Raw genomic sequence first — 25,823 nt, 5'->3', positions numbered from 1 at the left:
GAATGCAGTAGATATGCAGTTCCGTCTTCTTTCCTAGTCTTTGGCCAGGCAGAACGTTGGTTTTTAGGACTACAAAGTTTTGAATTTGGTAATCATGGAACATTATTTCTTGCACATGACCACACAGAACAAAATTGTAGTGATCCAAAGACTTGTAGGTCTTTTACTTCTCTCTTTTTAAAACACTTGTAGCTTGAATGAGATTGTGTATTTCGGCTAGATGCTTGGCCATTTCGTCAAATCCAATATCCATTGGGAGGGGGCTATCGCAAATGGACCTGTCAGACGAACGCCGCTCACTTTAACGTTAATTTTGCCAAATCGCTGGGTGATAATCTGTTACTGTTATAATACGCTGAAATCATTATGTAAATAATATATATAATATGTAATCAATAAAAGTTATTTATAAGACAACAACAAACTCTGAACTACATCGGATGCCATTCCCTCACTGTAAATGCTAGCCCTCCCGGTTTTTTTCTGCCACCTCTCTGCGAACGCATCCTGAATGTTTACAAACATGGTAATTCGTCTATTAGTTCTTGGATTGACGCTCGCCGCAGCTGTTGTCACACTACAGGAAAGTGTCTGAAATCTTCTGACACTGCCAGAACTTCATCAGGTGAAAATCTGATTGCAATGGGCAGTAAGTGGTTGTCAGTGAACATGTCAAATCAATGACCACTGATTTTAGCCTAGGATTTTAGGAATCTTTTAGGATTTCAAAATTTGTCTCAGATGACAAAATTGTTACTGAAATCTCAGTGTCAGCAGGGCTTTAGTCTCTTCCTCATGTTAGAGTCATGAACACTCACCTTAACTGATGGTTACAGTAACTTGGATCTTGTTGTGGGGTCTAATGTGACCTATTGAATGAGAAATTGAACAATCAATTTAATAAAATTAAATAAAATCAGATAAATCAGAGTTAAGTTATGATTTAACAGGGAGCGCAAACACTTTCACACAGGGCTATGTAGTTTTGGTTTAGAATATTTTCCCTTAATAAAAACCTTCATTTCAAAACTGAAAGAAGCATTTACTCATCTTTGAGTAATATTTTAATTTGTTTTAAATTTTAAAAAGTGTAACAAACATACTTTTTTCTAAATTATTACTCAGATTGAAACCTTAGACTGCAAAAATACTTTGTTTTGTTTTCTTGTTTTTTTATTTGTGCAGAACTAACTTATTTTTTAAAACAATTCAGAACAAATGAACAAACAATCAAACAAACAAACATTTATGCTAATAATCAAGACTTAGACAAACTGTGAGTGTGGCAGATGGTTGGGGTGGCCTGGGGTTGTGATATAGTTGACGGGGGGGTGAGAGGAAGAGGGACAGTAAGTGGTGTGGTGAAACCGGGAATGTGGGGCAGCACCAGGAGTCCAGGGAGTGAGGTAGTGGTATGTTGTGGAGAGCACAGGCATGTAGGGGTCATAGGTAGAGTGAAGTGCCGGTTGGCCACACTGTTCCTGCACCACAGGATAGAACACCGTGCCAGGGACCACTGTAGGAGGATTTTCCATACCAAGTGGGGCACCTAAAGACAGGAGGGCATGGGTGTGAGTGTACATTGTGAAAAACAATAAATGACAAGTTCAAGGTGGATGTGGCAGTTGAAAGTGTGAAAATTTGTGTTGAGGATGAGAGGAGACATGCTGACCATTGCTGGGCATGTCTCCTTGTGGGTGCGGGCACATGCGGACAGAATCAGGGTAGGCCTGGGGGACGGTGTGGTCAGCGGGGGGAGCTGTGCTCTGATAAGCCTGGAATTGAGCATCTGCAGCTTGATGTGGATATACCTGCTGCAAGTGCACCATAGAGTGCCAGTAACTCTGCTGATACCACTGGAACAAAAACATCAGTCACATTTAAAATAAAAAAATAAAAAAAACATCTGTTATGTCAATTTAATTTAACTTATTCAAATGAAAAAAATTCCAGTGTATTCACTGACAAATGATTTGTGAAAGAAAAACATAAATCATATCTCAATGCAACAATTAAATGTAGGTTTATTTATATAGTGTTTTTACTATGAATGTATAGTTAGAGTTCACAGTCAACATATTGACTGAGAAATGGATGCAAAATCAACTGGCAACTAGGTGACTAGCTGTTAGTATGTACAAATGTATAGTTTACAAGAAGGCTTAAATCAAGAGGGCAATGAGACCTATACTACCATCAAGACAATATGACCAGGTCAAGTCTCATTCTGCATGTGCTACAGCAATGTGGTTACACAAGCACAGAGTAAATGTGCTATATTAGCCAGTCTGTTATTAAGATCTGTCTCCAATTACAATGTGAAACTGTGACTGTGGGAAAGGAGAATCAGATAATCAACTGTTGAGCAGCTTATTGTATACATTAAATCATAAAATTGAGCAATTCACATCCTCAATTCCAAAATAATTAAACACTGTAATCAAAAGGGGATATGATGTGACCATGTCAAACACTATTGAAATAAAAATTAGATTGGTCAGTAAAAATATTGGCAATCGTTTCTGTATAATTTTTAAAGGTTAAAAAGAACTAACTGCCATAAATTATTGCTATCTACCAAGTTCAGTTTTCACAGTTAAGGTTCAGTGTAGTTCAATTCAGTGTAATGTAAATTTAAACTGCAATTTTTTTTAAATACATATTTTAGTTTCTGTTTTTATCATTAGCATTTCAATAAACCATGAATTTCATGCCTAAAATTTTAAACTAATGCTTTTGTTTCATAAATCCATTTCACGTGTATATTTTACCTGAACACCCAAATTATAGTAGTACTGGAGCACTTTACAATCTGAGGAAAAAAAAAAAGAAAAGTAAATTAAAAGTAAAAGACACATGCCAGAAAAACAAAAAAGGTGTTCTCTCCAACCTCTTGGAAGGTCTGTGCCATTGGGGTCATAAGAGTAGGGTGGAGGAGGTGCCATGGCAACTGGCTCTCCCAACTCATTCACAAACCATGGCACTGCTTAAAATGAGGAAAATAATAAATTGAGAGTAAATAAATAAATAACATGGAAGACTGCCTTAATCCATCTGTACTATATTAATTAGATGCAAATACCACTGACAAAAAAATAACTATCAAAACTGTTTACCTGGCCTGCCCGGAAAATTGTGAGGTGGCAGCTGTCCTGGTGTTAGGATGTTGGTGGGCTGCAGGGAGTTTGGCGGGGTCTGGGAGCTCCCAGTGGATGAAGAGGAAGAGTTTGAAGTGAAGATAGCAGCCGGGGCAGAGTTGATTGGTTGAGAAGAGGAGAGGACAGATGACTTCACAACCACCTGAAATGAATGACTTACACAAGTCTCATCTGAACACGACCTAAAATTATAACTAATTTCTGAAAACTTATAGCATACCTGTTGTGAGTAACTGTAGGTAGCGACACCCTCTTGTGGCGACCCCGCACGAGAACTCCCTTCTTGAATGGTCTGCAAGAAAAATATGAAAATTCAATCAAATTAATATAAATAGCCATTTAACATACATGTTTATCATAAAGTTCTACATATACGCTGATGAGCCATTACGTTATGACCACCCTGAGCAAATTTAGCCAATGAACAACTGCCACAGATGCTGCTCACTCACACACACTGAAAACGGGCTTTTAGTCAGGGTGTCAGGATGTGAAATAATGACTATTTATTATTGTTGAATGAACTGTTCTCCAGCCAGATGTCACCCACAACTCACTGATGCCAGAGCGGTGCAGAAATTACTTGCAATTTATAATAAAAACACAATGCAAATTATTCATAGCAGTCACCCTGCAACCAGCAGCTACAACAGTGGTTGCTAGAAGCTATGTTGGACAGACACAGGCTGGTTGTATCTGTATTATGATCTGCGTAATATTTATAATAATATTACCAATATTACCAAAAAAAATTTCATTATGGACCAAGTGCACCCATTTATGAAAAGCCAATAAAATCATCAAGAAATATTTCACATGGAATAACTTTGCCATGAAATGTCATTTGGATATTTCAAGTTAACAGCTGAAACAGGCTCATCTGTTTTTTTTTTTTTATCATCTTGATAGTCAGTGAATATGCTCACATTCATATAATGCTTATCTGTTACGCCACTGTTTTTGACTGTTTGGTGCCATTTTGTGACCAAATAGTGACTTTAGTTTGCCAGCTTTGCATTTAATTAAATAATTAAACTATTAAGGCTCAGAACAATTGGTCTCATTCATTACTAATTGCGTACATTTTAATATTTATACTTGCATTTGAACTCTAAAACGTTCCATCTAAATTCAAAACGGGAATTCATTCTTCTGCGATGACCATCTACACCTACCATGGTGTAGATGTTATGATCTTCTAAATGACCACACGTGCACAAGATTAGTAATTTGCATAATACACCTAAACTAGACCATATAAGGATTTTCCACAAAATGGCACTTGTTCAGAGAAAATAAGACGCATGAATTAAGCGGTGACTTAAAGAACAGAAACAAAAGATAAAGGAACTATAAATGGTAATGAACGTCTGATGTTGGATATGGAACACACTCTGTTCTGAAAACACAATATGCAACATGCTGCAATTTTGCTGACTATACAAAATTATCTTCAAAAGAGCAGAGTGCTGTGAGTTTTATGATGATAGGTAACCTCTGTATCAATGGTCATAATGCTCATGCAATTTTTCTGCATAGAGTTGACTTTAACTAACTGCAAGTGCACTCAGTCAAAACATTTGGTGTGATTGGGGACTGAACAGTCATTCATCGCTCTCAGGAAATATCTGTATGCTCTCTAAAAATGCAGTCTCAGTTGCCATGCTGCCAAACACGAGGAGACACAATAATGATCATGTACATAAGGATTGAGCAGGTGTGGACATCAAATCAATCAATAAAATCTAATTACACCAGCCCCCCCCCGAAATTATTCATACCATAGGGGGTGGATCAGTGAAGGTTTGGACTTTCCTAGATCCAATACTTGTGCTAGATGGCCGCAGCCAAGGACTACCAAACCATTCTGGAAGACCATGTGCACCCAATAGTTCTAACACTGTATACAAGGCAGTGTCTTGCATCAGGATGACAATGTCCCCAGTCTTACTGTGTGTATTGGTGCAGAGTGGTTCGTTTAACATGAAAGGAAGTTGAACACCTCCAATGCCCTGCACAGTCACCAGATCTACTGTAAATATTGAACAAAAAGCAGCTTTTTATTCTGCAAGAGTAATGGCTCAAAATGCCTCTGGCCCATGTGCAGTACTTGTATCGGACATTGCCAGGACAAATTGATGCTGCACTGGCCGCAAAAGGAGGCCCTGCACCATACTAATGAATTATTGTGGTCTAAAACCAGGCGCTTCATTCAGTTTCCAGCCCCATTAATTATATGTCGGGTTTATACGTGTTTATATAGCACTGGGCAAACATGCCTATTGTGTACATTTGATACACATTTTGTTTGGTACACATATTTGTTTTGAAATATTTTTGTACATTTACAATAAATTTTAGTACAAATGTGCTGATGAATCATGATTTATTCCTGAAAATATCCCTTTTAACATTTAATTTATAAACATACATACGCATGTTTAGTGAATGAGACCTAATGTTTTGTCTAATTTATACCATTTATGGCAAGTAGCCATATAAAAACAGGGATAAATGTACATTCTGCTGAAAAAAGCTCATCAGTCTAACAACAACCTCAGTGATTGGCGCCATCTTGTTGAATAGAGCATAGGAATTATTACCATTCCTATTTGCAGTACCTCTCAAGCTCTATCAGGTTGGATGGGAAGCGATGGTGTACAGCCATTTTCAGATCTCTCCAGAGATGTTCAATAGGATTTAGGTCTGGGCTCTGGCTGGGCCACTCAAGGACATTCACAGTTGTTGTGAGGCCACTGTCGCCCTAGTCTGTGGTCAAGAGCATTTATCTTTCCCTCCATCCTGACTAGTGTTCCAGTTCCTGCTGCTGAAAAACATCCCCAGAGCATGATGATTCACTGCAGGGATGGTATAAGCCTTATGATGAGTGGTGCCTGGTTTTCTCCAAACGTAACGTCTGGCATTCACTCCAAAGAGTTAAATTTTGGTCTCATCAGACCAGAGAATTTTGATTTGTAGTCCTTCAGAGGCCTTTTGGCAAATTCCAGGCAGGGAGTGGCTTCCATCTGGCCACTTTACCATTCAGGCCTGATTGGTGGATTGTTGCACAGATGGTTGTCCTTCTATAAGGTTCTCCTCTCTTCACAGAAGAATGCTGGAGCTCAGAGAGACTGACCATCAGGTTATTGATTACCTCCCTGACTAAGGCCCTTCTCCCCCGATCACTCAGCTTAGATGGCCGGCCAGCTCTGGGAAGAGTTCTAGTGATTCCAAATATCTTCCACTTATGGCTAATGGAGGCCACTGTGCTCATTGGAACTTTCAGAGCAGCAGAATTTTTTCTGTAACCTTCCCCAGCCTTGTGCCGAGACAATCCTGTCTCTGAGGTCTACAGACAATTCCTTTGACTTCATGCTTGGTTTGTGTTTGGACATGCACGGTCCACCCTGGGACCTTATATAGACAGGTGTATACCTTTTCAAATCATGTCCAATCAACTGAATTTACCACAGGTGAAGTCCAATTAAGCTGATAAAACATCTCAAGAATGATCAGTGGAAACAGAATGTACCTGAGCTCAATTTAGAGCTTCACGGCAAAGGCTGTGAATACTGATGTACATGTGATTTTTCAAATCTTTCTTTCACATTGTCATTATGGCATATTGTGTGTAGAATTAAGGAAATAAATGAATTTAATCCATTTTGGTATATTCGGTAGCAGATTGGCTGTAACATTAAAAAATTTGGAAAAAGGGAAGTGCTATGAATACTTTCCAGATGCACTGTATGTATAATTAGGTTTCCATTTATATCATATTTGCCTTCAATTAAAGAAAACTAAAAATTTAAATAAACTCAGAATATATTTTTATGCTTTGTGGCAAGTAGCCATGTAACAGACAGGAAAAAATATATCCAACCGGTTTTCCTTGACTGAACTGACACGGTTTCAATTTACTATAACCTTCTATGTTAAACTGCTTTGACACAATCTAACATTGTAAAAGCACTATAGAAATAAAGATGAATTGAATTTTATTGTTTTAACAGAAAGAAGCCCTTCAATCTTAAACAACAGCCCTCTGCTTCAGGCCGAAGATAAGCATGTTGGGCTTTATTCAGAAAAAAAACAAAAACAAAATCAAATCTACGGAGCACACCCATTCCATGTTCAATTAATAAAATAAACAAATATATATTTTAAAAAAATCAGTACCAGATTGGTGGTAGATTCTGCTGCTGCAGCATACAATGATGGACTCTGATAACCTGCTTCTGCAATACAGAAAAGCAATGTTAGTTTCAGTACACACAAAATATCACAACAAGTGCATAACACAAACATTTGTGGCATTAGTGAACCAACCTGCGGCAGAGTAGATGTACTCCTCAGAGTATTCACCTAGACAGGACAATGATTGATTAAAAATTAATCATTTGCATATGGGCTGACATTTTATACAGTGACATTTTTAGGGTACACAACATATATTTTAAATAGTATTAATACCATACTTTTGATAATATCCATTGATAATGCAGAAATAGTACTCTTTCAATTATTGACACTCCAACCTGTAAAACTGATGCATATAAAGCAAGATGCAGAAGTCGATTGAAAGCAACAAAATAAATATACAAATGCAATGCATCATGAAAAAGAAAAAAAAAAAAACAGGCCCTTTAAATGTACTAAATCAGAGGGTACGGTGGCTCTGAGCGCCAAATACAGAGCTTCCCCTACCATAATATTAGGGAGGGCGCCCCGCCCTCCCAACGGCTTTCCCCACCCCCCTTGAAATCAAGTTAATTGTATTTTATATATAGCACCAGATCACAACTTTTTAATAAACAAGTAAATAGCCATATGTAATATCTTATTTACACCAAGGCATGTGATTTCTGTCTCTACATGGTCGCGCGATTACAAATTTATGCTCTCTGAATCGCGCACAGTGGAGTTCACAGTCACTCTCTGCTGTATGGGAATGAGAGTGCACGCACCACATCTGACAGGACTGAAGACACATGCGCTCCCATATATTATGCAAAGCCTACAGCAGTCACCACACAGGTAAATGATGTGTGGGGGCAATCAATGTGCTCGCATCACCGTGACAGCAGCTAAAATATATACAGATGCAGTGCGACTTTACAGGTTATTGGCGTGACTCGCGCGAGTGATGCTCTGCTTTCTTTGCTGCAGGTGCAGCCATTGTACCTCCACTGTTTTGAGCTGATGTGATGCAGTCACCCCCATCTAGTGTCTCATCCAACCGTATGACCTCTCCCGGAAGCTCCGCGAGTCTCCCGCAAATTTATACCGGCAAATTTATACCAGATCCCCAAAAATAAGTTAAAATACTCGGAAATCATGGTGACGAGAGTGAATGAGCAAGAGTACAGATCGCGAGAGGCACTGTAATAGCATTACATTTCTTCGGTTAAATGAATAGAGCAGTAAAGATATCGCAAATGCAAATCCAACTCTCTCTCATCAGCAGAACTATTGATCTGCTGTCAATAGTTGGAGACGAGCAAAATATTTGAATGGTTTTGCATGCATTTAGGCCTTTTTACATAACAACTGAAAGTTCTGTTTTGACAATATTGCAAATTCACTAAAAACTGGCTGGAATTATTAGATAAATAAAACTTTATTAACATGAATTTAATAATATAACTTCTTGTAATACACTCATTGCTATAAACAGTAGTTTATATACCTTTTTCCTTTTAGTAAAGAAGTATTAGATTTATAAGTGTGCATTTTACCTTCTTATGCATCAAATGTGAACTCCAAACTTTCTTTATTAAGGAATGTTGGTTTATTAGTTCATCATTTGCAGTGTTTCCAAATTGCATTGTAATTTTTCATAACAAACATCTGTGTTATATTGTTTTCTGTGGCGGTTCATTCCGCTGTGGCAAGCCCTGATAAATAAGGGACTAAGCCAGAGTAAAATAAATGGATGAATTATTTTCTGTAAAGCTGCTTCTGGCCATGACACGTTCACACCTAAATGGTTATAAGAGATGTGTTTAAGGTATTATATGCAGCATTCTTGATTTATTCTCTTAGGTAAGGCAAGATCTCCTCTTATGGTTTAAAGGGAAAATGTGCTTCACCCATTATAAAGCTTGAAGCATTAGAATTAGTACTTTGTATCAGCCGATCACCATGACAAGGAATCAGTACTCCGTATCAGCTGCAAAAACCCTTATCGGAGCATCCCTAGAGTTGACCTAACTTGGCTGTCCAAGCAGCAATATTGTCCATGCTCTTAGTAAGTCAGTAAATACACCCTTATGAAAAAATAGTATACTAAATTAAAGGTCAAGTATAAAATTGCACTATTTATTAAGTATACTAATATCAATGTACTAGTAGTGTACTTGAAATGTTCTTCCAGAAGCCCATTAAGATACACTGCAGTGACAAAAGCTGCACACTTTGTGGATAGATAAAAAAAAAAATATATATATATATATATATATATATATATATATAAATAAATGTACATTTTTAGCTTGTACAGGTTCAAACAATTGTTAAGTTGTTTACTGCTGTCATTAAAAGAAACAAAACACCATGACTCCTTGTGTCGATGTCATTCTGAACAGCCGCGCCATGCCGCACCCCAATCCCCCCTCAGCTCCCCCCACCCCCAACACTGTAAACCTAGGGGAAACAAATATCAACCATATGAGATATACATTTAAACATTTTTTATTCGTTTAAAAAAGGTTTTTGACAGATGAGACTATGGTTTTCCATGTACCTCCATAAAAGATCATTCACATTACCACACGGAGTTAAAAATAATGTTTTCATTATCCACTTACTTTGGTCACCATCAAAGTGCAGTAAAACATAATGAAAGGTTTCATAAGGACTGGGCAGTGTTCATGGTAGTCTCATGATAGGTTGTGAAATTATACATGTCTATTTTAAATTTAAAAATACATGTATACACCCTTTTGTTTTGTTGACATTGCATATTTTTCTAAAGCATTATTATAATATAAAAATATACTTATAAATGAAAAATAGTGTTCATATCGGTGTAACGGTACACTGGTGTCACGGGCGGTATGTACCTCAGTTTTGGCGTCTTGGTTTGGTAGAGGAATATTATATAAAAAGAATAATATCAAATCTCCTTTACTCCTGTACTTGCCTTTTCTGTTTATTAACAGGCAGAAGTGTTTTATCACATTCAGCTACAGAGCTGAAGAACTTCTTGTGATGCAAAAATACAAATTAAACAATTAAAAATAATACTTTATAATCAAGAAACTAATTAGGAATCTATAGTTCAAAAACTTCTCAGCCCTCTTCTAAAACAATGAGAAAAAATAATTATGTAATAAATTTAAGATACAGTAATGTTCAAAACTGAAATCTTTTATTGAAAATACAGCACTGTGTCCATCCAGGCATCAGATCCAGTTGTGCAATATTATGCGTGTGTAGACTACACTCAGACTGACTTATGAGCTCACATGATGAGACAATATCTTATATTTCCATTGTTTACAGACATGCATGACAATTATACACTTGAGTCTTTTGCAGCACTGCATGTTTAGAAGTCGTGTGACAATAAAACTATTTAAACCTTCACCCACAGCAGCACTCATTTTTCACATATACTGTCAGTCTCAAAAAAGTGGACCAATCAGAAAAACTCGGGACTAATGTTGTGCGCTTTGTTTACATGTAGCAAATTGTCATGACACCAAGAAAATAGCTGAACATCTGGCAAGCGTTGCTGTGTCATTTTCTAAGAGAAAATGTGTTATTTGTGAATGTATTCTATATTTGTCATGAGGGCACGTGAACTGAATTGTGATGGTTTGTAATACAGCCCTAGTGCTTCACGTTATGCAGCAACATGAGTTGATCAGTCTGCGCAGCTGCAGGCCACATTTTAGAGCAACAAGCCAGATGTGGCCTGCCTGTTGAGAACCTTGGGTTTAAATGCACTTACACACTGTTTACGTATATCTTACATATGTGTTTGTTTTCTTTGTTTTGTTAAAGCATTTAACTGTAAATAACTTTGGTCTTCTAATTGGTGGTTAAGGATAATCATTTGCTTAAAAATATTTGATTGTCTGAAGGTTTTAGCTGTACCTTGATCACCAGCAGTACTCCTCTCATCAGGGTCCTCCTCTGATGAAGTCATGGCCTGTTTGCCTGAAGGAGGAATTGGACTGGGAACTCTTGGCACCCAGTAAGCAGTGGCCCCTGGAACCATTGGGCTGGAGACTGCCTGTCCCTTCAGACATAGAAAGATGGACAAGAACATCGTTCTCAGCATCAACACAAAGCCATAAACAATAACTACAACGAAAACCAACTACAGCTTTAAAGGTGTCATTAACTACTGTTTAATATTCTCTGAGGTCTACATGTAATGTATTTTTTTTTTTATATCCAAGTCATAATATAGACGTAATTGACATTTCCTTTGCTGTTTTTGAACATCATCAGAACTGTCTGTTTGAATAAATATGGCCAATTTTAGACTCCCCACAGATGATGCCCACTTCAATGATGGCTCGGTCAATTTAGTGGCTCATCAGTGCATATGTAATTTTTTATATAAAACCTATATGTTAAATGCATATCAAAATTTTATCTAATTTGTGTAGATTCAGGAAGGGAGTTCTCGTGCAGAGTCGCCACAAGAGGGTTACTCACAAGAGGTGTGCTATCAGTTTTTAAAAATTGGTTGTGAACATATGATGGTAAAGTTGGTTGTGAAGTTATCTGACCTCTCTTTTCAACCAATCAGCTCTCCCCCAGCGGCAATCTAAATACAGAATATTTTTATGCACTCTTGCATGCCAAAAGAGTAAGGGGATTTTGGTTTCTCAATTCACGACCCCTTAAATAATTGTTCATACTCTAAAAAAAAGAAATCCACACAACTGTAACAATACAGGTGTAAAAACTGGCCGCCAATATAAACACAGTGTACACTAATAATAAATGGACTATTATTGTCCATGAATGTGGATGCCAATATACTGATTGTAAAGTTATGAGTCTAATGGTGTCTTAATACTGTTCTAGAAGTAGAACTGTCGTCTCACCGATATTGGTGAGAAGGCACCCTCATCAGTCTCTTCAAGCTCATAGAAGGTTATGCTTCCCTCCATGTCTTGGGTCTCCTCTCCTGGCTCAGGAACACAGCTTAGACACTCTTTATTCAAAGTGTGCATCTGCCGTCTACTCCTACTATAGATACACAATTTTAACTGACTTTACAAGCAACAGAATAAAAAAATTAAAATTAAAAAAAAATAAAAATCAATAAGGATGCATCAAATATCTTACTAAATTGAAAATGCAAGCAGTTTTACACAAATGAAAATGAGGAAAAAAGTAATTTAGAAATAGATACCTCCACAGTGAAAATACGAAGGTAGGAAGATAGAGCATGTTTACAGTGTCATACATACAGTAAAAGTCCTACATAAATAATAAGTTTAATAGGAGCCTTTACATTAATAAAAGTTTTTTTTTAGATAAAATAAAAAATAATGGAGAAAAAAAAAATTCATTGTTGCAATCTCACTAAGAAACATTATCCCCTGTGGTGTGCATATTAATTATCCTGTGTGCAATGTAACAGCATGTTTTGTTCATATTGGCCTGATTTTCACAGGGATTTGAGGCTTATGGCATGTCATTTCCATATATTGATTCAGTTATTCAGCTATGCCAAGGGATATCTAGATTTCCATTATATGGCACCTTTAAAAACATTTTCAGCAAGGTGTTATATGGACTTCTGGCAGGTAAAACTAAAGAGTAATGACTTTATTAAAACTATTCCATATGATGGTCATAGTTTACAACACAGTTGTGAATAGATACCCAGTAATTCAATGTTACGTTATCACTCACAGGTCCATTTCTAATTAAGTGAATGTTGTCCTACCGAGACCTGAATGAGTAGTTATCAAAACTCTGGTAGCAGCGCTTGCTGGGACTAGGATAATAGGCCATGTCTGGTCCAATAAGATGGTGTCGGTTCAGGAATCGGGCCGAACTTCTGACAAATATAGACGTGGCAAGAGAGCCACAAAAATAGAAATTCATAAAATTTTTTTCAGGACAGGATTTATGATAAACATGGTAGAAGATACAATACTGAATAAGAAATTGTAAAAAAAAAAATTTGACAAACCTGGGTGGTCCATAACCACGCGGCTGTCTAGGTGGAGGGTGGGGTCGGTAGTGTTCATAAACCAGACCGGGAGGAGGTGGAGCTGGACTGTGCACCCCTGGAGAACGGACAGGATGAATGTTTCCTGGCCCAGGCTGCAGACGGGGAGGCAAGCCAGGCTGAGGACGACTGAAAGACACTGCCATCAACATCTCCTTACCACGAGGCTTCTTGAAGAACCGTCGCCGTCCTCGAAGCTCTGGGTCTTTAAAGAGGAAAATGTTTATGACCCACAAGTCTACATTTGGATGTGTTATTTCTCTAAATTGTTACAAACGGATCAAAAATTCACAGGTTTCATCCTTTTCGAAAACACAAATTATTAGTTAAAATAAATAATTAAATTAACATCCAGCCCTAACAACTAATACAGTACACACACAAAACAGAATTACTAAAGTTTAGTGTTGTGAAAAGTATCAAGATCAGTACTGAAATTTGCTAACAATTGAGCACGTTCATAAACAGCTGATTGGCCATTGTGTTCACGTGCTTAACAGAAATGACTGATTGGCTGTGAAGGTCTGTGATTGGTGATCAGCTGGTCTGTCTATTAGCTGGCATACAAGCAATCCACTGATGCATTGACTAATCTTCACGGCTTTAAAATGCTCCAGTGTCCCTATATCCATGTTTGCACTTGGTCAGCGGTGAATGACCTTCATGGCCAATCACAGTCATTTCTGTTAAGCATGTGAACACAATGGCCAATCACCAGAGTCTAAATACATGCTTAATAGCACTCAAACTTTAGCGAGAAATAAACGTTTTTAAAGTTTCAGTACAAATTAGTACCGACTGATAATATTGGAACTCCATTTTCCCCTTCAGAACTGCCACAGTTTTTTTTGTGGCACAGACTCAGCTAAGTGCTGGAAACATTCCTCAAAGATTTAGGTCAATATTGACATGATGGAATAATGCATTTGCTGCAGATATGTCGGCTACATGTCCATAATGGGCATCTCACTCCACAATACCCCAAAATGCTCTACTGGTTTGAGATCTGATGATTCTGCAGATGGGTACACCGATTATCAATGGACAGACATGGTCCACAACAATCTTCAGGAGGCTTAAGTTTCAAAGTATGCTCATGTTACTATGGTGTCATAATTATGCTGAAAAAATATTCACAGCCACATTACACTACCAGCCTTAACATGATAGAAGGCATAAATGGAAAGCATGAAAGTTTTCATCTTTAAGCAAATTCTGACCAAAACATCTGAATGTCAAAGCAGAAAACAAGATTGCACAGACCAAGCAACCATATCCCAGTCTTTTATGGTCCAATTTTGGTCAGCTAATGCAAACTGAAGCCTCAGGAGTAACACTCTGTTTGGTCTTCTGCTGCTGTAGTCCATCTGCTTCAAGGTTCAGCATGATGTTCAAAGTTGAAGATGCTTTTCTGCATACCTTGGTTTTAACGAGTGGGTATTTAAAGTTATTGTAGCCTTTCACAAATCAGTCTGGTCATTCTCCTCTGACCTCTGAATGTAGCAGGGTATTTTACTCACACAACTGCTGCTTACTGGATAATCTCTCTTTTTTGTTTTGCACGGTTTCCTGTAAACACTAGAGGTTGCTATTTGTGAAAATCTCACTATATCAGCAGTTGCTGTTTTCAGTGGCTTATGGTGAGTTTGTTATGCAAAACTTTAATTTTGAAAGAAAGACGTGTTATGCTTCTGTCAGATGCAGTTCAAGCACAAGAGAAAAACATTCTCCTAATTCAGTATCTGCCGTCAGATAAGATGCTGAAATATAGCGTCAGTGTTCCCGACCTGTCAGCTGTATTAACTTACTCCGCAGCTCTTCAACGCGCGCACGCACGTACACACACACGCACACCTAATTGCATTATAAAGAGCAAAACCACATTACTGGCATGAAACTAGCAGCTGTGCAATCAAAGCAATTTCCATCAATGACTGATAAAAAGTATGTTACTGATACTTTGCATGTTGATACTAATTGTGAGCAGTTATGTTTCATTTAGTTAGTTTGTATTGTGTAGTATTTACCATGGTATGTGCTTTTCTGTCATTTGACTTTTATAACTTTGTGATACTTAGTGTTAGAGGGACAGTACATGCTCCGTGTGTGTGTGTAAAACATTTTGGTAAATTACATTTGTTTGGGTTGATCATATATTTGAAAGAAAAAAAATGTTGACTAGCGGTGACAAGACTTCATTTAAAATGGCACAAAATGTTGTCTGTGAGGGAAAAATTTGGGGGAAATGCCTTGCAGCAGCTGATTCATCACATTAGATTGCATTTTTTTTTTTTTATAAAATCAGTCCAGAAGGTGGTGCTGATCAACAGCGGCATTAGTTCAAAGACGTTAAAAGGAAGTAAAATATAATAAAGCTATCGTTTTAAAGCCATCCGAATGTGACTTTATACGCATCAGCTGCCGACTGGAAGTTCGAAGCATCCTCCTTGCACATACATTAAAATCATAATGGGGAATTTTTTGTTCTAAGAAAAAGGTCTATACTCCAGAATGTTATGGAGATCAATCAGTCATTCTGAGTCAGAACAGAACGAAAGCTGAAAAAGTATGGTGGTACTTGAAATCATTGTCTTTCCTCTGTTAACCATGGTTACCTGCAAAGAAACACTTGCTGTCAATAATTGCTTTGCTGAAAAAAAAAAAAAAAAAAAAAAAAAGCACCAAAAATCAAACCATTTTTCATGAACTTCATGAAGAGAGGTTCATTTGTTGTTAATTAGTCTTCAGGGCGGCACAAGAAAGTCCAGAATGTGGCAGGACCATCCCTAAAGTGGATTCAGGTGCAGGACTAGGAAACCACGAGTGCATAATGTAGCTTGTTCAAGATTAGCAGCAAGATGGCATGAGAGCATCTCCACATCCACCTTTGGAGGATGGTCTGAAGATGGACAACAATGAATCCATGTCTTATCAGGATAAACACCAGGACAGACTGAAATTCATTCATTAATTTTTTTTTCGGCTTAGTCCCTTTATTAATCTGGGGTCGCCACAGCGGAATAAACCACCAACTTATCCAGCACGTGTTTTACGCAGCGGATGCCCTTCCAGCCACAACCCATCTCTGGGAAACATCTAAACACACTACGGACAATTTAGCTTACCCAATTGACCTGTACCGCATGTCTTTGGACTGTGGGGGAAACCGGAGCACCCGGAGGAAACACACGAACGCAGGGATAACATGCAAACTCCACACAGAAACGCCAACTGACCTAGCAGAGGCTCGAACCAGCGACCTTCTTGCTGTGAGGCGACAGCACTACCTACTGCGCCACTGCGTCACCCAGATTGAAATTCTACAAAAAAAAAAATTAAAAAATTGGACTGCTAGGGACTGGCGCAAAGTATTATTTTGGATTAAACCCCATTTTTTCACTGTTTGTTTGTTAGCATCTGGAGGAGACGAAGCAGTGCTACCATCAGCTCTGTGTCATGTCAACAGTAAAGTACACCTCATTCACAATTTTGCATGATAATAAATAATTGGTACAAATACAGGTGCAACTATTCCTAACAATTCAAGAACTGTTTGATGAACACTGTCTTTTCCAGCATGACGTTTCAATTTTGCATTAAGGCAAGGGGCTTTAAGTTGCCCATGGTAGCAAAATATAAAAAAATTGGGTCCATTGAAGTGTAAGAAAGAATTCTGCAGCACTAAAGGCCCAAATGAGAACAGTAGTCTTGATTCCTAAAGGGAGGTAGTTTGGAACCACCACTCACTCTTCCTAGAGCATAACAGCAATCAGAGGAGAAGAGGCGGAGGTGACCAAAAACCGCTCACATTCTACATGAGCTCCAGCATTTTGTTGTTGCGTGAAGAGAACCTTCCAGAAGAACAAGCATCTCATCAGATCTCCATCAATCAGCCCTGTACCTCAGAATGGCCAAACTCCATGACAACCTGCATAAAATGCACCTAAAGAACTCCCAGACCATGAGAAACAAAATTCTCTGGTCTGATAAAACCAAAACATAACTCTTGGCCTGAATACCAAGCATCATGTTTGGAGGAAACCAGGCACTGTGCATCACAAAACCAATACCATCCTTACAGTGCAGCATCAGCAGTGAGGATGCTTTTCAGTGGCAGGAACTGGGAGACTAGTCAAGATTAAAGGATAGATTTATGCAGAAATAGACAGAGATATTCTTGATAAAAACCAGTTCCAGAGTGCTCTAGACCTCAGACAAAAAAAATAGAGAAATAGAGAAGTGATAAAATTGCCTAAAAATAGGTATGCCAAGTATGAAGGATCATACTTAAAAGGCTTGAGGTTGTAATTTTGTTCAAAAGACACGTTTAATAAATTTGCAAAGATGTTATTCTTGTTGTCATTATGCGGCATTGTTTGTATAACGTGTGTAACGTGGAGAGAAAAAACGTGTACATTTCTGTAACGTGTGTAACGTGGAGAGAAAAAAAAAAGCACTGTAAATACTATCTGGAAGCACTGTAGCTTTATGCAACATTAAATTAACACTTATGAAATGCAAATTATACTTCAGTATGGCATAGTAACAGCTATGAAAATTAAATAAATAAAAGTGGTTAAGCAGAAGCCTTTTTGAAAATGGGCTAATATCAGCCATCAAGCCAAATTATCACAGTTCTAATAATATCCAGCATTATTAAAATACACAGACATCAGCTTCTTCGTTTATTCAAACTACTTTGCCTAACAAAGTTGGAAATATAGCTGTCAATTTTTATTTGAATATTACTGAACAGTTACAAATCACATGCAGACAGACTACACCACATGTGTCAAACAATTCCTGAAGGGCCATAGCTCTGCACAGTTTAGCTTTACTAATGAAACACACCTGGGGTCTGGTTCAATAAAGAGGTTCAAGCAACTGAGTTTAAATTTGAACCCTTGAGTCAAATTACTCTGACATGAGAAATCTCAGATCGGCTTAATAGGAGTTAGTTTACTCAACTGTAAGTAGGTTGACTCAGAGTTGTGCACAACATCAATGAATCTCAGATTTTATGATTAACCATTGCAATGGCAAATGAGCCTAGCTTAATTGTTTTCACTCTTATAATAAGAGAACTGGCAGAACACTAGGTTATTGAAGTAAAAGGCTATTCATTTTCATGGTATCCAATGGGCAAAAAATCTACAATAATAATAATAATAATAACAACAACAACAATAAGTGTTAAATGATCTGCCAACAAGGCGAGTCTACTAGTAGTAGTTGGTCTACTTCGATTGCTAGGCGACCACCCACCGTTTTGACAAACTGACAAATCACTTATGACAAATATATATATATATATATATATATATATATATATATATATATATATATATATATATATATATATATATATATATATATATATATAAATAAAAACACACACAGAGATTGGATGGATGGACATTCCGGCATGGAACCCAAATTTTCAAAGAAAAAATAACCGTTTTCCCTTTCCCTGACTTGACAGTTCATATCACAAATGCCATAATAATAATAATAATAATAATAATAATAATAATAATTATTATTATTATTATTATTATATGCACTTTGTTTACCATTTAAAATCACTACATCAGTTTTGTATTTTTTTAGGTTCTGCACATAGTATAGATTTAATGAAATACTCACTAAATTGCACATAAACTTAAGGACTGTACCCATATCTCAATATGAATTAAGATAAAAATATACAGACCTAGTTCTCCAGGGTACTGCTCTGCATGGTTGTAGGAGTTTCCCTTCCTGCTCGGTGTTATGTTCCAGGCTGGCACAGGATTCACTGGCTTCAGATTGGTCAAAGAAACAAGGTGCCTTGCAGAATCAAGTGGGACATTTTAAGACTCAATATTATTTAAGACTATTAGGGAGCATGTTCATCAATGAGAAAAATGGAGAAGCTTACTTTTCTCCAAGCTCCTCAATGAACACGGTCACTGCAGTGGAATGAGTCCCAACTTCTTGAATGAAGGCATTGTAGTACTTGCCTTTTGGATCCAAGCGGACCTGGCAAAAGTGAACAATACTATGACAGAGTCTGCAGGGAAATTAATTGTGTCTGATATAGGATTACTTCTTGAAACACACACAAAAAATGTTTATGATATAAAAAGCATAACAAAAGAAGAATGGCAATTTAATGTGATGGTGTTACGAGTTAAACATGACAAAATATTTTGTCCCACCTGACATTTATCTCCTAAAAAGTACTGTCTGCCAGCAAACACCATGTAATCGGTCTTCTGTAGCTCTATAAAGGATTATAACACAGGATCATCAACTGGTTTGCAACAACCAACTGTTGTGTACAAATTAGATCACATTTACAAACTATTGTATTCAAGGATATTTGGAGGGAAATTTATAAACGCTGATGTACCACATCATATTTAACAAATAAATCTCTTAGAAATAAGGTGGTCATACCCCAGACAAAAAGCTCATTTTTCTGTTCAAGTAAACACATCAAAACAGTGAAGAAAAAAAAAAAAAAAAACGCAGCAAAAGTTCACTTCTAGAAAGTATAAAGTAGCATTAATGAGATTGAAGTCTGGCATTTTGAAGGGAATACACAAACTGAAAGAGAAAGTATGATCTGTTTTTAGGGCTCCCTATATGTCAGACACAATGCACGCAATAGAGCTAGTGACGTCACTGTGACGGGTAGGGTTAGAGGTGGGGTTAGGTGAGCACATTCAAAAGCATTGCATGCAGCTCAGATTGCATCTGCACTGAGTCTGAAGCCAGACCCCTCACATTCAAACTGCAGAAATAACATTTTGCAAAAAGATTCACAAAAGACAAGAACGCTTTCAGACAAAGGGCAAGATATTTAGCATTAAACAGTTTGAGAACATATTTCAATTGAAAATTATAAGTAACTCAGCAAGACTGAGTATTTGAGTACCAGGTAGGTGCGCATTCATTCAAAAAATCTAAATAAAAAACATCAATAAATAAATTATAAATTATAAAGTCTGAATATCTTTAAAGAATTATGCCACGAAGTCTGCACATTTTTGTTTACTGAACAAAACAAATGATTTTTGTTTAGCTCTTTTTTTTTTTAAACTTGATTAGCTGGTTTACCGGTGTTTAACTAGAATAGTAGCTGAGATACACCCAGGCTGTATCCGAAATCGCCCATATACCCTGAAATATTGCACTTCTTGAGTGAGCAGCCATTTCTAGTAGTGTTCACAGTGTAATCATTCACAGTATGAAGTGCACCGATTCATCCACAATGCACAGCAATAATGACACTACAACCCATGTAGACTCAACAGCTAGAGAATAAAGAGTTTGGACGCCAAATAAATTTACATGTCTGACAAACATTCGAGTTACATTTGTATACACAACAGGAATAAAAAAGTCTTTGTTTTAATACTAATAGACAGTGCCTAATGGTCAGCACAGCCAGCCATTTTAAATGCAGTCTCAATCACAAAATTCTTCCAGTGCACTAAAATGTTCGTGCCCTATAAAGTCCCACAATGCACAGTGAAAAATCAGGCCACATTGATGCACACTATGGACCCTTAACAGAAGTGCAGAAGAGCAAAATATGAATCATGAAGTTAGTTTGGCCAGAGCATCAGGCAGTGGGTGGACAGTTTGAAAAATCAAGTAATAATTTTCAAATATCTAAGTACTTCTTTTTCCCAATGCTCTCTGTAATTTTTTTTGTTTCTCCCCCACCGCCCCAAGTGTGCCACTCTGATACTGCTTGTCCATTTTTGTTCATGTGAATTGGTTACAACAGAAACCCAATCACATTGTTATCATCATCATCATTGCAAAATAATTAAATCAAAACCAAACAAGACACCCCTGGGCTTGAGCCCAGTCAACCCCAATAGTAAACCCGGCTCTATCCATTTATGATCAGTGTGCTAATTTTGTAATGACAACTTCCAGAAGGATAACATAACAGGTCACAAAGCTCAAATTATCTCATGACAATGAGTTCAATATGCTAAAATGTCCTCCCCATAAACCAGATCACACTTTTGCAATTTAGTATTTGCACAATAATAATGTCAATAAGAACCCAAATCTATGAGGAATGTTTGTAGCACCTTATTTAACATATGCTATGAAAAATTAAGGCATTCAAAAATGACAAAACAGTTATTGTAATTAAAAATTAAACAAAAGAAGAGTAAACAGACCTTTGCGGCCATCTTGCCACACATCAAACTCCACGTTGCGGTACAGCTCTGGCTCTAAGGCCTTCAGTACCTTGTATGGGAGAGCCAGTTTCCCAGACCCTTCTGTAACCTGGGGCAGAGACAATAATATGAATATTGATAAACTTATCTTAAGCTCTTAATGAAGTATGTTTTTAGCCACCTTTTGGTCCTCAGCTCCAACTCTAGGTCTGTCATCGAAGCGGCAATGTCCCCTCGACTCCCAATCCTCTCTGAAAAAGTCACTCAAAGTGCAAAGAACTCAAAGTTATGAAATACAACTTTTAATCTTTTTTTCTTCAATTGTACAAGACTTCACTTAGAAATTGACAATTGGACAGTCTCATATTATTAACCTATATTACTTTCTTGTATAGGTGTTATACAAGCACGTTTTCAATGTGAAGTCATTTTGAAAAACATTCTTCTAACAATGTGCTTTCCCACAGTGTGAAAGAATATCATGATCAGCAACACTAAAACTGCAATGGCCTTCATGCACAGCTAGAGTTTTAAAGCCAATGAAAAACTTCTGGTGAAAGCTTAATGTGACTATTTTCAATTTCACAAGGTTGTTTTTACAGCATCGATGTTGTAATGTAATCTAATTACAATACATTCAGTTAAATAGACTTAAGCATTCATTTAGTTGTTCAAGCGTAAAACAAGATGAAAGACTGTTGTAACCACTAGCGCCGTCAGTAGAAACAGGCTAGTGCAGAAATCCCATTGAAAATAATGGGGTAAAACAACCTGTCATATTTTAAAGACATGGTGGGAGAAATGGACTTTAATGCAGTGCTTCTTGTCCGATCTGAGACCCACTTCATATCGTACAAGACAAAACTGAAGAGACTTAGTCACATGACAGATGTCACAAAGCCCATTTTAGGCCTTCTCAAATTCAATTGACCAAACATGTAACTATTGTGGTTTGATCATGGACAGCAGCAGTGTTGAAGAAGATGCTTTCTACTACCTGTAACTTTAACTACAAGCTACTAGTATAGTAGCTGCTCTTTTGAAAAAAGTACATCACCGTTCAGTTTTGTGGTCTGTAATATTCAAAGATTGAATTATTTTTAATGATAGAATAGAGTTGTATTTCTAGAAACATTTCTTATTTGGTTTAAATATTAATTTCTTCACAAAGTATCATTTTCCATGTAATGTAAATCATACAAGGTGTATAGGCTACTGCTGAAAATGCTGTTTTGATAAAAAAAAATATTTTATATTATAACATGCAGATTGTCTAAGCTGCTGTTTTCTGTAAAAATGAATGGAATGAATGAATGGGTACTGGAGCCGTCACAGTAAATTTAAAGATAAAGATTGAAAAGTGCTAAAAAGACAAGAAAATGAGAGAAGACCTCTGAGAACGCTCTTCTGGGGCATCATAGCTTGCATCTTCGCTGCATATAGAATGGCTGTTTCGGTATCGTCGTCCCCCTGCTTTGAATCCCTCCAGCGCTGCCTGTATCTCTTCTTCTTCAACTCCCAGAACACGAGTGTACAACAGTTCATACAGCAAAGCTGAAAGAAATGAAAATACAAATGCTGCAATTTATTAATCCAATTAAAAACTCCATAGCAAAATCTTTGCAGTTAGGGACTATTCAGAAAGCGATCACGCGAGAGATAAGGTCTTGATTAACTGCTAACTTACCCTGACATACTGCAGCATCTACTGGATAGCTCTTTGGGTAAACAATGTCATAGTGGCCATTGTTTGAGCAACACAGTAAAATCTGTTGGATTTAATGAATAATGATGAACTTAAAACCATACACATAGGATTAAAACAAAAATCCATGCTATTGACAATTATTAGTAATCAAGTAATGTATAAGCAAAAAATTGATAAATGATAAATAAAATGCATGCAGGGGCGCAACAGTGGCTCAGTGGTTAGCATAATCGCCTCACAGCAAGAAGATCGCTGGTCTCGGCTGGGTCAGCTGGCATTTCTGTGTGGAGTCTACACGTTCTCCCTGTGTTTGCGTGGGTTCTTCGGGTGCTCCGGTTTCCCCCACAGTCCAAAGACATGTGGTATAGTTGAATCGAATGAACTATTTTGGCTATAGTGTATGTGTGTAAATGAGGTGTATGGATGTTTCCCAGTGCTGGGATTTAGCTGAAAGGCAATCACTGTTTAAAACATATACTGGATAAGTTGGCGGTTCATTCCGCTGTGGCAACCCTTGATGGATAAAGGGACTAAGCCAAAGGAAAAGGAATGAATGAATAAAATGCATGCATAGACAGAGTTACTTTTTAACTTGACTATATATGCGTTTTTGTATTTATCTTGTCTATCAATTTGTTGTTTAGTATGCTTATTGTTATAGCTTTAGTTGCAGTGTGTTATATTTGACAATCATGCCAATAAAGCTGAATTGAAAGAACACGAGACCCCTAGAGAGTCATTTCTGTGACACTGAAACTGTAGTTTCAGCTTTTAGCCAGAATAGTGGAAATTAATGCAAAACTCTGAATGCAAACAGAGGGCATTTCATAATTCCTTACCTTAGGCAAATTGTCTTCCTCTGCAATCTCAGTTGGTGGCTTACCTGGATACCTGTAAATGACAAAGCACCGCCTGCGCCGAAGACCAATCACATGAGAATGTGGACCCAAAATTACATACTTTTAATGCAATTACATTTTAAATTTACATTTAAATTGCTCATATGTATTGCAAAAAATGAAGCAAAAGTTAGTGTAGATTAAAATTGTACTTGTAGAATAAACTATTCTAGGAAAAGGTGGGGGGGAGAGATGCAAACCATACCTGTACAGTAAAGACAGTGCCTTTATTATCACTTGACCTACGGTTTCCTATGGAATTTGAGATATTACACCACAGTAAGACCTTTACACTTAAGCCTTAAACACCTTTCGTAGACTTAAAATATATTTTGTTTTCAGAACTGACTGTTTACATCTTCGATCACAAGCTTTTATTCTGGTTGTTAACGTAACAAATATTTTAACCATTAACTACAACAATAAGACATACAGTTAACATTTCAGTGACAACAACAAAAAAGTCCCTGAATACAAACCTTGGGATCTTCCAAGCGTTCTAAATACTTCTCAAAAGATCCTTCAACAAACTGAAAGACAGGTAACACCACAGGGTTAGGAGCGTTTGCATGAAATCAAAGTGTGTGTAATAGTCTCTACTAATATCAGTTTGAATGTACTTACAGGTTCAAAGTTGCATCTGTTCGCCCTTATGAAGTTGACACACTCCTTTCGTATTCTTTGATGGTAATTCTGAGAGTAATAAAGCTTAAAACAAATTGAAACGCCAGTTCAGTAACATGGTCAAAACACCTGGATACGGGTGCTTCATTAAGATATTTCGTCAAACTCACAAACGTTATCATACGCCATTGTCCATAAACTTTTAAATATGACAGAACAATTTCGAGATTGGTCATATCTTGAGGTATATTTCTTTTTAAATTACCTGCTCAGAAACAGCTCGAAAAAGACAAGACGCATCTCTCGCCATCATTTTTCGGTATAGTCCAATGCTGGCCAGGTACTCGTCCATGCTTACAAAATACTTCTTCAAGGCTTTTTGCATCCTCAAGAAATGATAGATAAAAAACAATGCATATACAGAGCTTCACGGCTTTCTGTCTAAAAGCGAAAAAAACTGTGAAGGTCGAAAGTTTCCTTTCGGGCTTGAAAATGCAACAGGTGCAACAAATGACCTCTGATTGTACTGCATCGCTCTTTTGGCGCCACTTTATGCTGGAACATACAGGACATATTGCAGCTTCTATGACAACACTAGCTACTTAAGATGTTGAAGGTAGTGTTCCACGTATAGTGACACTATTTAAAATTACTATTATGCTTTGCAAGACGACTACAATATCGGATTCTAACACCCCCTAGAGCTTTAAAGCTACACAAATTATTATCTTTAACTTAAACTAATATCTATCTATCTATCTATCTATCTATCTATCTATCTATCTATCTATCTATCTATCTATCTATCTATCTATCTATCTATCTATCTATCTATCATCTATCGAAGGGGTGTGGGTTTTCTGATGAATGTCCGCTCCAGGATGGAGTAACACGTATAATTTCTTATGTCTTTATGATTATTAATAAAGCTGAATGTGTAAGGGCCTAAATTAATATTATAATCCCCCTTGAGAGTAAAACTGAAATAATATGTTTTTTCATTCATTCATTTTCTTTTTGGCTTAGTCCCTTTAGTAA

The 25,823-nt window shown here is 37.1% G+C and overlaps 1 protein-coding gene across 1 annotated transcript; it reads right to left on the bottom strand.

Moving 5' to 3' along the window:
- Window positions 1–1,229: 1,229 nt before the first annotated feature.
- alg13 (ALG13 UDP-N-acetylglucosaminyltransferase subunit) lies at window positions 1,230–25,170 on the bottom strand. The gene is made up of 24 exons (XM_056446838.1): window positions 25,051–25,170; window positions 24,786–24,869; window positions 24,641–24,691; window positions 24,367–24,413; window positions 24,102–24,174; window positions 23,242–23,323; window positions 22,946–23,108; window positions 21,736–21,805; window positions 21,555–21,663; window positions 19,566–19,630; window positions 19,286–19,386; window positions 19,079–19,194; window positions 13,327–13,570; window positions 13,078–13,188; window positions 12,227–12,371; window positions 11,262–11,406; window positions 7,488–7,523; window positions 7,338–7,396; window positions 3,379–3,450; window positions 3,117–3,300; window positions 2,891–2,986; window positions 2,772–2,812; window positions 1,673–1,856; window positions 1,230–1,549 (listed from the first exon to the last, which is right to left on the bottom strand). Exons 1-24 carry the CDS (start codon window positions 25,168–25,170, stop codon window positions 1,266–1,268), a joined length of 2,682 nt encoding a protein of 893 aa, XP_056302813.1. The 3' UTR covers window positions 1,230–1,265.
- Between the last annotated feature and the right edge of the window lie 653 nt (window positions 25,171–25,823).

The sequence above is a fragment of the Danio aesculapii genome, chromosome 21, assembly GCF_903798145.1.
Source record: "Danio aesculapii chromosome 21, fDanAes4.1, whole genome shotgun sequence".
Taxonomy (NCBI): domain Eukaryota; kingdom Metazoa; phylum Chordata; class Actinopteri; order Cypriniformes; family Danionidae; genus Danio; species Danio aesculapii.
The sequence above is the reverse complement of the archived record's forward strand: the minus strand, read 5'-3'. Positions and strand labels throughout refer to the sequence as shown.

Coding starts and splice junctions, on each gene's coding strand:
- alg13 (XM_056446838.1), bottom strand. CDS start 25,170: ATGCAAAAAGCCTTGAAGAAGTATTTTGTAAGCATGGACGAGTACCTG. Junction 24,870..25,050: donor TTCGAGCTGTTTCTGAGCAG/GTAATTTAAAAA, acceptor ATTTGTTTTAAG/CTTTATTACTCTCAGAATTA. Junction 24,414..24,640: donor AACGCTTGGAAGATCCCAAG/GTTTGTATTCAG, acceptor CAAATTCCATAG/GAAACCGTAGGTCAAGTGAT.